General features: G+C 29.6%; 1 protein-coding gene and 1 pseudogene across 1 annotated transcript; one reads left to right on the forward strand and one right to left on the reverse strand.

Moving 5' to 3' along the window:
* Window positions 1-3198: 3198 nt before the first annotated feature.
* LOC146887227 (receptor-like protein EIX2) lies at window positions 3199-5939 on the forward strand (annotated as a pseudogene).
* A 6831-nt stretch (window positions 5940-12770) lies between these two features.
* On the reverse strand, window positions 12771-16477 carry LOC114181766 (receptor-like protein EIX2). Its single transcript, XM_028068311.2, has 2 exons — window positions 13094-16477; window positions 12771-12964 (listed from the first exon to the last, which is right to left on the reverse strand). Exon 1 carries the CDS (start codon window positions 16387-16389, stop codon window positions 13393-13395), a length of 2997 nt encoding a protein of 998 aa, XP_027924112.2. The 5' UTR covers window positions 16390-16477; the 3' UTR covers window positions 12771-12964; window positions 13094-13392.
* Between the last annotated feature and the right edge of the window lie 1335 nt (window positions 16478-17812).

Here is a 17812-nt window from a genome sequence, read left to right on the forward strand (position 1 = left end):
CTCGGTCGAGTTTGGTCAAATTTCGGTCGATGAAGACTTGGCCGAAATTCGATCCGAATTGACTCTGCCGAATTCAGCCAAATTTCGGTTAGGACCAACTTTGTCGACTTCAACCAAATCTTTATCTAGAGCCAACTCGATCGAATTTGATGGGAGCTAACTTGATCAAAATTTGATTGGGACTGACTCGGCAAAATTTAGTCAGTGTTGTCTTGGTCGAGTACTGCCAAATTTTGGTTGGGGTCGACTTAGCCGAAATTCAATTGAGTTGGCTCTATCGAATTCCGTCACATTTGGCCAAGTTGACCCCGAACGAAATTCAGTCGAGTCAGCCTTGTCCAAATTGGATTGCATTTGGCCGAGTCAACCCCAGCCAAATTCAACCAAGTCGATCCCGACCTACATTTGGCCAAATTTGACTAAATTTATGCCAACATAAATGTGGATGAATTCGGTTGAGTCAATATGATTCAAAATTGATCGAATTTAAATATTTTCAGTTGACTAATATATCTTTTAAATTTAATTTCAAACTTTTATATATTAAAAAAATGTTACAATGAAACTTTATCTCACAAGAAAACTTCAATTATTTTATCCAAACAAGAAATTGAAATGTGAGATATTTGAATTACTCCATCCAAACAAATTATTTAGAAAATGAAAAGAATTCAATTCCAAGAAATTCAAATGCAATGTATTTCAGTTTCTTAAAATTGTTGAAATGTTTTATCCAAACTCAAGGTAAGGGTGTGTTTGGATTGAGGAGAAAATTTAAGAGAGAGTGAGTGGATGAATTTGAGGAGATGGGAGGAGGGATTACGGTGTTGTTTGTTTTAATAGAGAGATGAAAAGATTTGAAAATAAAGTATGATGAAAGTTTGTAAATGATTTGATGAATATGATAAATATAAAAAAATATTTTAAAAGATTAAAATATGAAGTTACAATTTTGTCCCTATACTCTTAATTATTATAAAATAAAATTTTATTAGTTGAATTTAATTTAAAAAAGAATTTGGATGATTAATTTTTTAATAAAATAAGTTAACAGGTATAATTAAATTAAAATACAATGTCATATATGATTAAAAATAACTTTAATTTAAATAGTATATTATGATTAAAATATTCGTTTCCCGGTAAGTTGAATAAAATATTATGATTAAAAAAATTAATCTACAAATAATGCATGCATTATTGAAAAGTGTAATAAATATAAAATTGAAATGAGATGTCATTTAGATTTTTTTTATCATTTAAGAGAAAAATAATTAAACTGAATTTCAAAAGTAAGCATGTAGTGCATTTTACGCGTTCGTTTTTTCCTTTATATTTGTTGGCTTCTATTTACTTTATTGACAACTTTATAATTAATAAGCAAAAAACAAAAAAGGACCAAAACGCTTGCTTTTGGTGCAGTAATTACGGACCAAAAAAATACAAAAAAATGGAAAAGCGAAACACGACGACCGATGACTGAGAATATAGTAAGGGAAAGCAGTGCAGCAGGGTGAAAAGAATAGGTCATTTGTCAACCCTGAATACAGTACACATGACAAATTATATCTTTCCATGTATAGAAAAAATAGTAATACTATTCGAAGTTCCAATAACGTGAATGAAAAATATGATAAAAAGAGAAAAGTCTCATTAAAGTTTAGTTTTTCCATAAAATTTAGTTACCCACAAATTTAATTAATACTCCCTAGTAATCGATTAACACTTCATATGATACGTTTGTAAATTCTAATTCAAACTTTACATTTGCTAGAATATTATAAACAAACACCTTTTTTGAAAGAATTATAAAAACATTTTCAAACTTTCTAAACAATTTTTAAAGAATAAATTAGTTCCAACAATTAGTGATGGAAAAAAAATCCACTTTTTTTTTATCCGATTCACTTTGGCCTCATTTCAATCAATTTAACATCAATTTTATTGAATTTTGATTTCAATTTTATCTACATTTTATATATATATTTTAGATTGGATATCCATTCTTTGAATCTCAATATTCAAATATGAAAAATCCAATCCAAATTTTTAATCTAAACTTTTAGTTGGATTGAGCCGAAGGTTCATATGGACTAGACTAAACTAAAGATCGAGATAGGTTGATTCAGACTAAAGGTCGAACCGATCAATCTTAATTGGACTTCAGTCGAGATGATCTTGTTCTAAATACATTCGAGACAACCTCAGCCGAAATTCAGCCAAGTCAACTTAGGTCGAAATTCGACCGAGCTCTAGCTAAAATTATGCTACATTCGATCGTGTTGGTATTAATGATACAAATTTTAGAAATTTCAATTTAAATTTCTTTTATAAAATATAGATTATGAATTTTGAACTTGATCCAGATATTTGAATATAAATTTAAATTTTAATTCAAATATTTGTATGTGGATTTAAAAAAAATTCAAACTAATTTAAAAGGAAAAAGTTTTGAATTGAAAATCTACTACAATTATTTAGATTTAAAATAGATTTGAATTGGATCTTTAAAAATCCAATCATGATCACCCTATCTACAACTTTTTTTATCTATTAACATCTATTTAATCCTTTGTAACATATGTATGAAAGACCGATGTCTAATTTTCTAATAATAACTAGATTCATTAAGTTTCCTTTTTTATTTGGCAATATCTATTCTATTTTGTACATGTACACCAAAATAATTTACTGTAACAAAGTCATCTGCTAATAATATGAAATGACAATATCATAAGAAACCAGATAGAAGTGGTGACAGAGCTTTCACTACTAAAATACATTATGGATATTTTCTTAGTATTTTGTGGGACTTACAAAATTTTAAAAAATCATTTAATTTTTTTATTATTATTCATGTAAACTATTGATTTTAATAATTTGTACTCTTTCATCTTGGTAGTGACAAATTAAGATATTGCAAATAGTACAATTTGTTCAAGACACTTGCAATTTGAATTGCATTTTCAGAACATTTTCTTAATTTTTTATCCGTCAAATATTATCTGTACGGACGAATTTGATAGTTTATTTTTTCATATAACATTCCGAAAATTCACGAGTCTTCTTAGTCAATTGATATTGGAAAAGAATTATGGTCCGATAATAGATCTATTCCACAACTACCAAATTCGTGTTCATACCATAAAAGCAACAACATTTCATATTTCATTTGATGGCAATTCAATTTCATTGTGGATGCTGTGTAATTTCTATCTTATTTTATTCATCATATAAACTAAGTTATATCACTTTATGTAAGTTGAATAAAATATTATGTAAGTTGAAGACCTTCCGTCAATTATTCATAATTTGTCCAGTGGTTGTGCTAGATACTCACTACAAGAGTTGCGCTTGTCATCCAATCAAATCATGGGTTCCATAACTGACCTTTCAGTATTCCCATTTTTAAAATCATTGGATCTTTCTAGTAATCAATTGAGTGGAAAGATACCCGAAGGCATCATATTGTCATCTCAGTTGGAGCAATTATCAATTGGATCTAACTCTATAGAAGGTGGTGTTCCAAAATCAATTGGGAGCATATGTACGTTGAAGTCATTGGATTTGTCCGACAACAAGTTAAGTGAAGATTTGACGGTCATATTTAATCATTTGTCTAAAGATCTTGAATTTCCAACTAAGTTTGAGGAGCTATATCTGATGTCAAATTCTTTAAAAGGTGTGATAGATGACTCTCATTTTCATAATATGACAATGTTAAAGATATTAGTGTTATCAGGTAACTCACTTACTTTAGAATTTAGTCAAAATTGGGCTCCGGCTTTTCAATTGGAAAATATTGAATTGAGCTCTTCCAAGTTAGGTCAATTGTTTCCCAAATGGTTACAAAAACAAAACCTATTTAACAACCTTGACATTTCAAACATTGGAATATAAGATATTGTTCCAAAATGGTTTTCGACTAAATTAGGATTGCAAGAATGGATTCAAATCAATTGGATCTAACTCTATAGAAGGTGGTGTTCCAAAATCAATTGGGAGCATATGTACATTGAAGTCATTGGATTTGTCCGACAACAAGTTAAGTGAAGATCTGACGGTCATATTTAATCATTTGTCTATTTGTTCTAGATACTCATTACAACATTTAGATCTCAGCATAAATCAAATTAGTGGCACTTTGCCCAATACCCTTTCAATGTTCCCATCATTAAAAGGATTATACCTTTACGGTAACAAGTTAAATGGGACAATTTCTAAATATCTTCAATTTCCAACTGAGCTTGAAGAGCTATATTTGATGTCAAATTCTTTGAAAGGTGTGATAGATGACTCTCATTTTCATAATATGTCAATGTTAAAGATATTGGTGTTATCAGGTAACTCACTTACTTTAGAATTTAGTCAAAATTGGGCTCCGACTTTTCAATTGGAAAATATTGAACTGAGCTCTTGCAAGCTAGGTCCATTGTTTCCCAAATGGTTACAAACACAAAACCTATTTAACAACATTGACATTTCAAACAGTGAAATATGATATATTGTTCCAAAATGGTTTTAGACTAAATTAACATTGCATGAATGGATTCGGATCAATATGTCATGCAACAATTTACAAGGTATTATTCCAAATTTACCACTAAAGAATCATTATTATTCCCTTAGTCTTGCATCAAATCAATTTGAAGGTCCTCTTCCACCATTTTTACGAGTATCTTGATCTATCAAACAATAAATTTACAGATTCTCGTTGGTTTTTATGTTCTGATGGTGTAGCTGAAACTTTATACCAATTAGACCTTTCAAATAATAAGTTTTTTGGAAAAATTTCAGATTGTTGGACCCATTTCAAATCATTGATTTTTTTAAATATGAGTCAAAACAAATTTTCAGGATAAATTCCTACTTCAATGGGATCACTCCTTGAACTTCAAGTATTGTTGTTGAGAAACAATAAATTAACAGGTGAGATCTCTTCCTCCTTGAGAAATTGCACAAAGTTAGTGATGTTAGATATAGCAGAAAATAGATTATCAGGTTCTATTCCAAATTGGATTGGGAGTAAATGGCCACAATTGCAAGTTTTAAGCATGGGAAACAATTACTTCTATGGATGTTTACCATTGCAAATTTGTTATCTAAAAAGTATTCATATATTGGTTCTCTCACTAAACAATCTATCTGGACAAATTCCTAAATGCATAAAAAACTTCTCTTCAATGGCTCAGAAAGCTTCTATGAGAGATCAAGGTCATTGGTACTTTGTTAACACAAGTTATTCCATAGGTACCACCTCATACAATTTGAATGCATTTTTGATGTGGAAAGGTTTAAAACAAATGTTCACAAATGATGGATTATCACTTTTAAAAAGCATTGATATCTCGAGCAATCAATTCTTAGGAGAAATTCCAAAAGAAGTGGAGGATTTATTTGATTTGATTTCACTAAATTTATCAAGAAATCATTTGACAGGGGAAATTCCTTTTAATATTGGAAAGTTAACATCACTTGAATTTCTTGATTTGTTGAGAAATCAACTTGTTGATTCAATTCCTTCAAGTCTTGTTCAAATTGATCGACTTACTATGTTAGATTTGTCACATAATTATTTGTCTTGAAAGATTCCAACTAGCACACAATTACATAGTTTTGATGCATCAAAATATGAAGATAATTTTGATCTTTGTGGACCACCATTAAAGAAATTGTGTTTTGATAGAGTGTCAAGACAAGAACCACTCGTTAAACTTCATGAAGATAACAATTTGATTTTCGATCGTGACTTTTATTTAAGTATGACAATTGGATTTTTTATAAGCTTTTGGGGAGTGTTCGACTCAATCATAATAATACGTTCTTGGCGACATGCATATTTCAAGTTCTTGAGTAATTTATCAAACACTCTTTTTGTCATAATAGGAGTGCAAGCTTTCAAGTGGTGGCCCACAACACAAGAGGTAATCATATTGTAAGTCTTTTGGTGTATAGCTAATTTTTGTTCAAATAATAATAATAATAATAATAATAATAATAATAATAATAAGAAATAATAATAATGATAATAAATAATTTCTAGTAAAATAAATGTTACAAACATCGTTATGATAATTTTTTATTTTTTAAACTATTATAATGTAGTCAAATTTATCAATCAAATTATCATCGTAAATAAAAATTTCAAAATATTGGAGTAACTAAAAGATTTTAGATTTAATTTGTTTTTTTTTTCTCAAAGTATATTCAGACTTTTCTTTTAATACTTAATAAATTTTCTTTAATTATATTTCTACTTTTGTTTTTTATTTTGTAGTTCACCTTGGTGTTTGATTTGCTTTATTGACTTTTGCATGTCAACATCTAAGTGGAAACATGTTCTATATATGTGATTCAAAAATTTCATAAATAAAAATAATTTTTTAAAATATTTTAAGAAAAAATTCATAAATATTTCAGAAAGAACTGAAGAGAACGAAAAAATATTTTACAAAAATTTAAATAAAAAAATTATAAAAGAAAAGTAATTTTTTAGAGTAGACCAAATAAAAATCAGAACACATTTAAGATAAAAAAGAAAAAAAGAAAAAAACAATTGAAGTCAAAATTCGAGTGAACGTAAATATTGCACATGCAAATAATGTTTAATATTAATATATTACAATGATAGTCACTGATTACAAATATATTATTTAATTAAACTAAATAAATAAATAATATCAATTTTTAAAATCTTATTCATTATTTATTATCATCTTTCTATAAAACATCTTTTTAATCTCTCTCTTTTTTATTGTCTCTCGTTTCCGCTCGTGTTTTCAGAATTGCTCTTCCCATAGTAAGTTTTTTTTTTTCCCTTTTTTATGCTTAAACTTGTAATATTTGTGTGATGGTTACAAAGATATATTTTTATAGTAAATGAGTTGTACATATAAATTCAAGGAAAGATTTCCGATATAAATCTTGATAAATTCTACTGTTAATTGTTTGTTTTCTACAAATAATTTTGTTAGTATTGCTAATCATATAAGATAATTATTGTTGGGTCAATAATTGTTTAAAAAAATTATGTAATAAATCGAAAGAAATTAATTAGTATTCACTTGAATAACATTGAGATCCATTAATGTTAACATACCAATTTATCATTATGTCGTATTCTGCTAGTTAGAATAAATGAAATCAATTATAATTATAACAATTTAAGTTCATAAACTAAATTTTATATTCAATTAAATAAATAAAACATGTTTTACCTCTTCTCAGATGGCACACTAATAACAAGGTAATTGACTGTTTTTTTATCTCCTTATTTGATATATATTTTCTCTCTTGTAAGTTATTAATTGTTAAATATAGTTTGAGGTATATTTTTTTATCTCATTTTTGGCTCATCTTGCTGTGAAACTTCGCAGTTTCATTTGGATTTTTTTTTTCATTATTCTTACTATTTCTATTTTTTTTTTTCAAATTAAGGATTAGTTTAATTTTTTTGCAGTGAAAATCTGGATGGATTAGTTTTGGAGTAGTGTATGTTGGAAAATGGAATTGTTGTTGACGATTGAAAGGGTTGTGAGAGTAGCACGCTGAAAGAACATCAAAGAACAGAGCAAAGAGTGACTTGGATTTGGAGAAAGAGAATTCAGGAAGGTTTCAACATATTTATTTTCTTTAAAACTATTTTTTCTTGTCTATTTTTATTTTGTAATGAGTTGTTGAACTCCTTTTGGGCTTGTGATTATGGTGTTGATTTTCATTTTTCTAATACTGTGTTCATAACTTAGCCTTTAAATTTAAATCTAAGCTTATTGTTTCGTGTGAAGTTGTTACTTAATGATTTGATGAATCTTCCTAACACTGGAAATGACATATTTGGTATATTATAAGAAAAAATGGTTTCAACGAAGGTTTAATTTTTTTACCAGTTTAAAATATTCATTAAGTCATTTAACTGAGGTTACAATTTTTCCTTGCTAAATTGTTCTTGGATAATGTATTAGTCAAAGTTTTTTTTGAATCTCAGGAGACGTTACCCGGGTTTAAAAACTCTGGTTAACTAGTGTGGACTTCAAAACCAGAATAAAATATCATGAGTTTCAAAACTTCCATAAAATATCATAGATTTCAAAATTTTTGTAAAATGTTATGAGTTTCAAAACCTCGATGAAATGCCATGACTTTTAAATTTTTTTAATCATTTTTATTTTAATTTGTTTTAAACAAGTAAGTCACCTTTTTCTAGTTTTTCTCCATTTTTTCTAGGTTTTTTCTTTAGTTTTGAACCTAGCTTTTCTGCAAGTGCTCTCTATTAATAAACATCGCTTCAGTAGAGAACGTCTAAAAAGTGTTGTCTATGAATAAAAAAAATGTTGTCTATTGATAATTATAGGGTAGTGTTAGAGATAGTGGTTAATGATATCACCAACCATAATCTAGCTATACTAAGAGAAGCAAATAGAAGCACCAAAAGTTTGAGTTGGTCAAGTAAGATATATTTATTTTTAGCAATTTTTGAATTTGCTACATTTAGTTTCGGTGGCTAAAATAATTTTCAAAAGGCAAGTAAAAGCTAATATTAATTATATACCTCAAAAGCACCGGTGAAATCCATTTGAGTTGATTTGTGTTCAACTGGGGAACCACAAGCATTGGGGTTTACATGCATAGAGAAAATCCCTTAGCCTTTCTAATTAGGGTTGAACAAAATGTACTGAACTACACTGAACCATTAAAAATTGTACTGTACTAAAAAATAGTTTGCTTGAACTGCACCGAACTAAAAACCAGTTCAAACAAACTGAACTGTTTTTATTTTTAACAAACTGAACTGAACTGCACTGAACTACAGTGTACTATAATATAAACCGAACTGAACTATTATAAATAGATTTGTTTTACGAAGTGCATTATTCTTGAACTCTGAACTACACTATTTTTTAACTTAACTACAATATTTTTGAATCATTTTTTAACCGAATTGCTTTGATTTTAAATATTTATAAGTATATTACTAATTGTATAAATAAAAACTGATTTTATTATACTTATTTTGTAAATAAATTTAAATTCTCATTAATCGTTGTAATTCTTTTATAAGAAGCCTTTTAAAAATATAGTACTATATTACTTATTTATTATTATTATTGCTGCATTTATTTATTTTTAGTTAGAGTATACTCATATTTATATTTTTCTATAATTACTTTATATGTCATTCTTTGACAACTTAATTAATTATTCACAACATCAATTATTTTTATTTGTAAATTAAATATATGCTAAACCATGTATTAACCAAAATCATGTAAAAGAATATTATTATTTCCAAATACCAATTTTTTAAATAAATGTATCATTCTTTCGAAATATTAAAATTTAATTATATTAAACTAAGAAAACAAAAAATTTATTTAAAATTCTGGTCTACCAAACAGTGAAATCAATGTTGTGGTTGCAAATGGTTGCGCTCCGTCATCGATGCCATCCAGTTTATCTTATTTCACCTAGGCAAATCTCACACCACCCCATTCTTTATCCTTCAATCCCTTGAGAAATCTCTATTGTTAACTAAGGAAAAATAAACTTAATCATGAATAGTGTACAATAGTTAACTATCAGTATAATAGTTAACCATTTCAAGTACAGTTTTTTAAAACTATTAGTATAATTCAATTTTATTATTAATAGTTCAATTATTTTTAGTTTGATATAATTTAGTTAACTATAATTTACTATAATTAAGATATTTTTGCCGAGCCCTATTTCTAATAAAATATTAGGCTTCTATCATAGAGAAATTAGAGTGTTCTAAATATTAGTTGATTTTCCATGAAAAGGTCATGCATGGCTATATGGAAAGAAAAATGAAATGTCTGTGAAATAAGCTGTATTTAGGAAAATAACTTAAATTTGAAATAAAATCTGCAGAAATAAGTTGTTCTTTTAACTTGAAAATCTGAAACTTAGGATCATTTTTGGACAGTTCATTTTTCCAGCATCATACACTCTTTTTTATATGTCAATTTTTTCTAATCCAAACAAACTTATTTATCTTACGATCACTTCTCCACAAACTTATCCATAGAACATTTCTGATTATAATTAATATGTTGGGAAATCACGTACTAAAAATAATCTCTTCAAGCGGAAGCACACCCACAAATAAGAGCAGAAAAATATAAATAAAAGTACACAAAAAATTTAACGTGGTTCGGCACCTCAAGGCCTACATCCACAAACACTCAACTAAAACATTATCACTCAAAGTGCAATTTTTTGTGGACCAAAATTGCAAACCCTTCATAGTGCAATTTTTCTGGCAAAAACTGCAAACCTTCTAATGACACACAACTACCCAAGCCCCTCATACACCCAAGAGACCTATTGAGTTGTGGTAACAACTCTAAAACCAACTCTTTACTTTTATAGTATTTTTCTGCTACTCTCTTCTTCATATTACTCGATGTGGGACTTTGGTGAATACCCACTTGAGAACCAACATATCCTCCCTTCACCAAAAGTCTCATATGCTATGGAACAAACATTTGACACACCACCAACAGATATGCTTGAACCACTCTTGCTACTAGTGATCCAACAGATATGCTTGAACCACTCTTGTCACTGGTGATCTGCACGGACTCACTGACGATGACAATCTTTCCCATCAACGGCCCTCACTGCTTTGCACATCAGACTCATTGTCGGCAACTTTTACATCATTGTCACTAACAATTCACTGATACTCAAAGGAAATCCATCATAACGCCACCTTGGTCAAGCCACGACACGACCACAACACAACGACGCAACACTGTTGACGAAGCATCGCATGAGTCATGCAAATACCACTGTTGGGACATCACGTACTAAAAATAATCTCTTCAAGCGGAAGCACACCCACAAATAAGAGCAGAAAAATATAAATAAAAATACACAAAAAATTTAACGTGGTTCGGCACCTCAAGGCCTACATCCACAAACACTCAACAAAAACATTATCACTCAAGTGCAATTTTTTGTGGACCAAAATTGCAAACCCTTCATAGTGCAATTTTTCTGGCAAAAACTGCAAACTTTCTAATGACACACAACTACCCAAGCCCCTCATACGCCCAAGAGACCTATTGAGTTGTGGTAACAACTCTAAAACCAACTCTTTACTTTTATAGTATTTTTCTGCTACTCTCTTCTTCATATTACTCGATGTGGGACTTTGGTGAATACCCACTTGAGAACCAACACAATAATACATATAATTGATTACTAAAATAATATAATTTTTGCAGTTGTCCCAATGAACACTACATATGAATTTTTTTTATCAGCCAACACTACGACTAAAGTCCTTTGCTGAATAATTTTGTTGGGAAGATCTCAAAATTTACAGATAAATAGATAAATAAATGAAAACAAAACTCAGATAAAATATGTTCTAAATAAATAATATGTAAAATAATAAAATGCATAAAACAGATAAGAAAATGATTTTTTGATTACTAAATTTTGACAATTTTCTTTTATAATCTTTGGTGGCATGTTCTAAATGGTTCTCCATTTCTCCATTTTCTCATTCTCAATATTTCAAAACCACTTAGAAGATGACACATTATGTTGTGAGAGAAAGTTGTCAAAATTTAGTAGTAAAAATATCATTGTCCAAACAGATAAGAGAGGAACCAACATACATCACAACTTTTAACGTGAGAAAATCTCAACATGGAGAAAAAATTCACGAGGAGCTAGTCTAGTAAAATTTTCCACTAATAATTAATGTGTAAATCACAAGTTTTCTTAGAGATTTCAAGGATCAACAGAGCAATATTCTCTCCACCAACAAGGTGGATAACAAATCCCATGTGTACTTTAAATAAACAACATAAGCAACTTTGAGAAATAAAACATTTCTCCAAGGTAGTTTCTCTACACAAACTTGCATAAGATAAATTGGTTATTCTTTTCTTCTTATTCACTCCCTCTATGACTTCTTTCTTTTTCCATGAGAGACACTCACAACTTTTGTCTCTCTGTCTCTCACTCTATCCTCTCTCTTAACAAAACTGATGCAAGGGTTCCATATTTAAATTGTATAATAGACTAAGAGTTCATAAAGAAAAATAACTATTTTATTTTTCTTAATTAAATAAGTGTGAACCCAATAAATTAGTGATTCACTTGACAAATTTTGTCTTAAAGACTTCATAGGAAAAGAAAATAAGAAAAATAAATCAAATAAGTTTCTCCAAAAGCTAATTTGTAGAACATCTCTTGTATAAGCTTCTCCAAAATCTTCTTTTTAACTTGCATAAGCTAATTTCAGCTTAAGGAGAAAGTTTTTTCATTTTTCTACTCATTTTCTTCTCCTTCAAATAGGTGCCATGCTCACCTCCTAAACACACAACAACTCACGCTTCCTCTCTTCTCTCTCTTGTTCTTTCATCCTCCTATTCTCCTTTCTTTATTTGATTGTCATGAGTTTAGTTATTGACTCTTTTTAAGAGTTATCTTTTTAGGTTTGAGATTCTCAAAAAATTTGAAAAGTCCCTATTATATTCTGGAGAATTGCGTGACACACTAAGAATAAGTCTTTAAGAATATTAAATACATACGCTTCAGGAAGTGTTAATTGTTGGTGACTTTTGGTGACTTTGTCATATGATTATAAGACACTTGATAAGGCACTCGTCACATAATGAAACTTTCTTGACATAAATATGTTTAACTAAACGATATGGCAGACCGACGTTTGGATTATACAAAAAATATAAGTGAATTGTGAGTGCATGATAATTTATATTTCATTACAAATACAACGTTTAATGATATTTATAACTTATAAAAAGTAAAACTTAATAAAACCAAAACATGCACACTAATTTCGCAATTGATAATGGAGATGTGTATATTTTATTCACAATAACGAAATTTGAAGAAATCGTTGCCTTGTCAAAGCATTAACGAACTCAAATGTGGGAATTATGCAAGAAGATGGGTCTTCAAGTGCCTGAAAATTGAAATATAAAATACAAAAAATGTTAGTTCTATGTGTACATTAAAATAAATAAAATTCTTATAATAATGTTGATATAAAATAAGGAGAAAAATGAAACTAAATACAGAACAAAATATTTACCTATTAAAATTTGTTCACTTGTAGTTTAGGGGAAGATGACTACTTTCGGAAGAATATTATCTATTAAATTATTCAATAGGATGAAATAGGCATGTTGTCAAAAACCCAAATATCATCCAAAAGCTTAAAACAAATCCAAATGTCATACTTATGAAAAAATCAACATTGAAAAATGAATATTCGTCTTCATGAACTTTAACATTTGATTCTTGTGTTGTTTCCCCATCACATAGTTTCTTAAGTGGTGGTCCACAAAGATCAAGATTATCTTCATAAGTAGATGTAGTGAAACTTTGCAATTATGTACCAGTAGGAATTCCTCCACTTAGATGGTTATGAGACAAATCCAATACACCTAGCCCATAAATTTGAGAAAGACTAAGAGGAATTGAACCAACAAGTTGATTTCTTGACAAATCAAGATAATCAAGTGAAGCCAATTTTCCAATGTTTGAAGGAATTTCTCCAAACAAACTGTTTCTTGATAAGTTCAATGAAACCAATCCAAATAATTTCTCTATTTCTATAGGAATTTCTCCTATGAAATGATTGCTTGAGAGATCGATGCTTTTTAAAAGTGACAAACCTTTATTCATAAACATTTGTTCCAAACCTTTCCACATCAAGGATGCTTTCAAATGGAATGATTGTTCAAGATATTTCCACATTAATAGTGCATTCAAATTGTCATTGAAAGAATACAATTGACCTTCATAATCCATTGAAGATGTTTGAGCCATTGAAGTAAAGTTTTGTATGCATTTAGGAATTTTTCCAGATAAGTTGTTCAGTGAGAGATCCAAAAGTTGAATCTTTCTTAGACAACAAATTTCTAATGGTAAACTTCCAAAAAATTTATTACTTTTCAAACTTAAAATTTGCAAATCTTTTTTCGTTCCAATCCAATGAGGGATATATCCTGATAATTTGTTTTCTGATATATCTAGCATTACCAACTTTTGACAATTCCTCAAGGATGAAGGGATTCCTTCTACTAAATTGTTATTTCTCAACAACATTACTTGAAGATCAAGAAACAATCCCATTGAAGTAGGAATTTTTCCTAAAAAATTATTGTGACTCAAATCTAAATAAACCAGTGAATTCAATTGTCTCCAACAATTTGGGATATGTCCGGATAACTGATTATATGAAAGTTCTAAATGAAATAAAATTTGAATTGTATCATTCCCACATAAAAATGAAAGAAAATCTGAGAACTTATTTTTTGATAAATCAAGAAATCTAGAATTTCGTAGAAATAGAGGAATGGAACCTTCAAATTGATTTGATCCAAGGGACATGGAATTAGAAATATATGTTGGTGGAAAATTTGGAATTATGCCTTGTAGATAGTTGAATGAAACATTCATTGTCATTACTTCTTGTAATGGCAATTTAGCCCAAAACCATTCAGGAACAATATCTGATATTCCAGCATTTGAAATGTCAATACCAACAAATTTATTTTGTGTCCGCAACCATTGGGGAAATGTTGGACCTAGCTTGCAAGATCTCAATTCTATCATGGACAATTGAAAAGGTGGGACCCAATTTTGGGTAAATGCCAAAGTCAATGAGTTGTCAGATAAATCCAATTCATGTAACTTAGACATATTGGTGAAATGGTAGTTAGTGAGCACACCTTTTAAAGAATTTGACTGCATGTAGAGTTCCTCCAAGTGAGGTGGAAATCGAAAATATGTAGGAACCTCTCCATTTAGCTTATTTTTAAAAAGATTTAATCTTTTTAAAGATGTGAATGTTGATAAGTCAGGTAGTGTGCCATTGATTTGATTCATGCTTAGACTTAATTCTTCCAATGAATGTGTAGCACATCCTGACAAGTGAGAGATTACCACTGGAAGCTCATCACTCAAGCTATTATCAGACATGTCCAGTGAAAGCAAACATGCATTTCCAAATGATTTTGGAATTCCACCTTCTAAGAAATTTGAGGCAATTGATAAACCTTCCAAAGTAGATGGTAACTTGACACCTTCATGTATCATTCCACTTAAAAGATTTGTACCAAGAAGCAATGTTTTCAAAGAAGAGAATATTGAAACATCAGGAAAAGTGCCAATAATGAAGTTATATGCAAGATCCAATGTTTGTAACGAGTGTCTAACGCAACCACTGGACAAATCACTGAAAATGGATGGAAGGTCTTCGGTCAAATTGTTTCCAGCCACAGATAAAGAATGCAAGGTGCATATATTCACGAAGGGATTCAAATCCCTGGCCTTGAAATAATTATAGGAGAGGTCAAGGTGTTTAAGCGAAGTCATGACCGTACCAAAATGACTCGATGTGGAACCCTCCAAGAGGTTACCATCAACCTTAAGCTCAACAAGGTTGGAAGTGATGTTTGAGACCCATTGAAATACCACCGGTGACGTCAAGAGGTTCAACGTAAGATGAAGGGCAGAGAGGGTGGTAGAAAAATTGAAGTTAAAAGGCATGGATGACAGAATGAAATGATCGGAAAGGCCACAATCAACTAAACTTAGTTCCCTTAGTTTTGGTAGGTTCACAATCACTTGCAACCAACTATGAGAATGATTAAGATTTGGTACAGACTCCAAGTAAAGATGGGTTAAAGAACGAAGATTTAAGAGCCACTGACCTCCATGGGCAAAGTTGATATCATATCCTCCGAGATAGAGCTCATGCAACTCAGAGAGATTTCCAAGTTGGGGCGGTATATTTCCTTCAAAAGAATTGCAGCTAAGATCAAGATGCTGCAATTGGGAGAGATTTCCAAGCTCACTGGGGATTGAATCCTCCAAAGAATTCCAAGAAAGATCTAAAACTATCAAGTGAGAGAGAGAACCTAGCTGACTTGGGATTCTTCCGGTAAAATCACATGAAGAGAGATCAAGGTATCTCAAGTTTCTGAGAGAACCAAGAAACTCTGGAATGTATCCACGCAGAAAATTGGAACTGAGATTCAAATACATCAAATGTCGCAATTCCATCAACGACTTGTGGATCTCTCCGCCTATATAACGTCCAGAGAATTCTTCATGATCATATTGAAAATGAAGCTCTCCGTGAAGGTCGATGCTTAGAATATGGGCGGTGAGGTTGCTGCAGCGAATCCCCTCCCACCGGCAGCAGTCGGAGGTGGTCCAAGAGGAGAGCATGGCGTAGTCATCAACAATGGCAGCCTTGAATTGAAGGAGTGCTTCCCTCTCCTTAGGATTGCATCTCATTTCTTGTTCACCATGAACAACCTGCAACACCACACACAACATAAACATCGTCACTTTCAGATTCTTCATTATCATCATACACACACAGTGAATATTAGAATACAGTGATAGGCTAGCTGATGAATTTAGCACACTCAATACCCACCTATATATATACACACACCAACTCCTTCTCTATTCTTACTTTCATTCTAAGTCTTCTCGGTCGTCGTGTTTGCATTTCCCATCGTTTTTTTCATTGTATAAACTAAAGTTGTGGTCCATATAAATAATGCACTAAAGGAAGTTATTTTGGTCATTTTTCTACTTATTACAAGAATGATTGATACAATACATAAAGAAAAAAAAATTATTTAAGATAATTTGACTTTTAATTATTTTTTATAAAAGTAAAATAGTTTTAAGTTATGAAAAGTTAACTTTTATATATATTTTTTATTTTAAAAAGAAATAAATGAAAAAGTGACGAAAGATAATGTGATATAAAAAGAAATATCAAAATAACATTATCCATACATAAAGTTTTCTAAACAAAAGACAATAAATATAAAGTTAAACGCACACATGAAATGTACTACACGATTACTTTTGAATTTTTTTTTTCTTTTCAAATAATAAAAAATAATAATGACATTTCAATTCAATTTTCTAATAACTATACATTTCCATAGATTAAATTTGTTAATCACATTATTTTATTCAATTTACATAAAGTAATATAACTTAATTTATCTGATGAATATAATATACTATAAATTGCATAGCATCCGTAGATGAAGTTGCTACCAAAAGAAATGTTGTTGCTTTTATAGTATGAAAACAAATTTGATAGTTGTGGGATAAATGAATCATCGGACCTCTTTTTAGGGCACTAATTCTATTGCAATATTCATTGACTTGGAAGACTTCTGAATTTTCATTTTAAACGACAATGTTATGTGAAAAAAAAATAAACAATCAAATTCATCCTTACAAATAATTAAAGAATTGAAAGTTAATATTTCAAAGATAAAACGTTAAGAAAGTGCTCTGAAAATGAATTCCACAATTATTGATTTGTTTGTACTATTTGCAGTATGTGTGAGTGCCAAGATGGTTAATTTTTTGTAAATTATTTTGGTGTAAATTAAAAAAATTATAAAAAAACATTGCAAATAAAAAATAAAAGAAGAAACTTGAATGAATGTAGTCATTATTAGGTATCCGTCTATCATACAAATACTGCAAAAAGATTAAAAGATGTTAAGTTGATCGCATCTTTTCTTATCGGTTTAAAGTCTTTTAACACATGTCTAAATTAGTTTCAGTGGGGTGGAGGCGGTTTCGATATCTCATCCCATTTATTTTCATTCTCGTCTTTATTTTTATATTTATTATTAAATTTTTGTTTTATCCAATATCTAGAATAAAGATATTTATGGTTAGAAGTCTTACATTAGTCAAAGATTAAAACTTTGTTAAATCATTTACTCAAGGTTATAAGTTTCCTTGCCAAATCGTT

Source organism: Vigna unguiculata, chromosome 4 (assembly GCF_037176805.1).
Source record: "Vigna unguiculata cultivar grain cowpea cultivar isolate G323 ecotype 2 chromosome 4, ASM3717680v1, whole genome shotgun sequence".
Taxonomy (NCBI): Eukaryota; Viridiplantae; Streptophyta; class Magnoliopsida; order Fabales; family Fabaceae; genus Vigna; species Vigna unguiculata.

Bases quoted from the DNA above. Each gene is read 5' to 3' on its own strand.
- LOC114181766 (XM_028068311.2), bottom strand. From the start codon at position 16,389: ATGATGATAATGAAGAATCTGAAAGTGACGATGTTTATGTTGTGTGTG.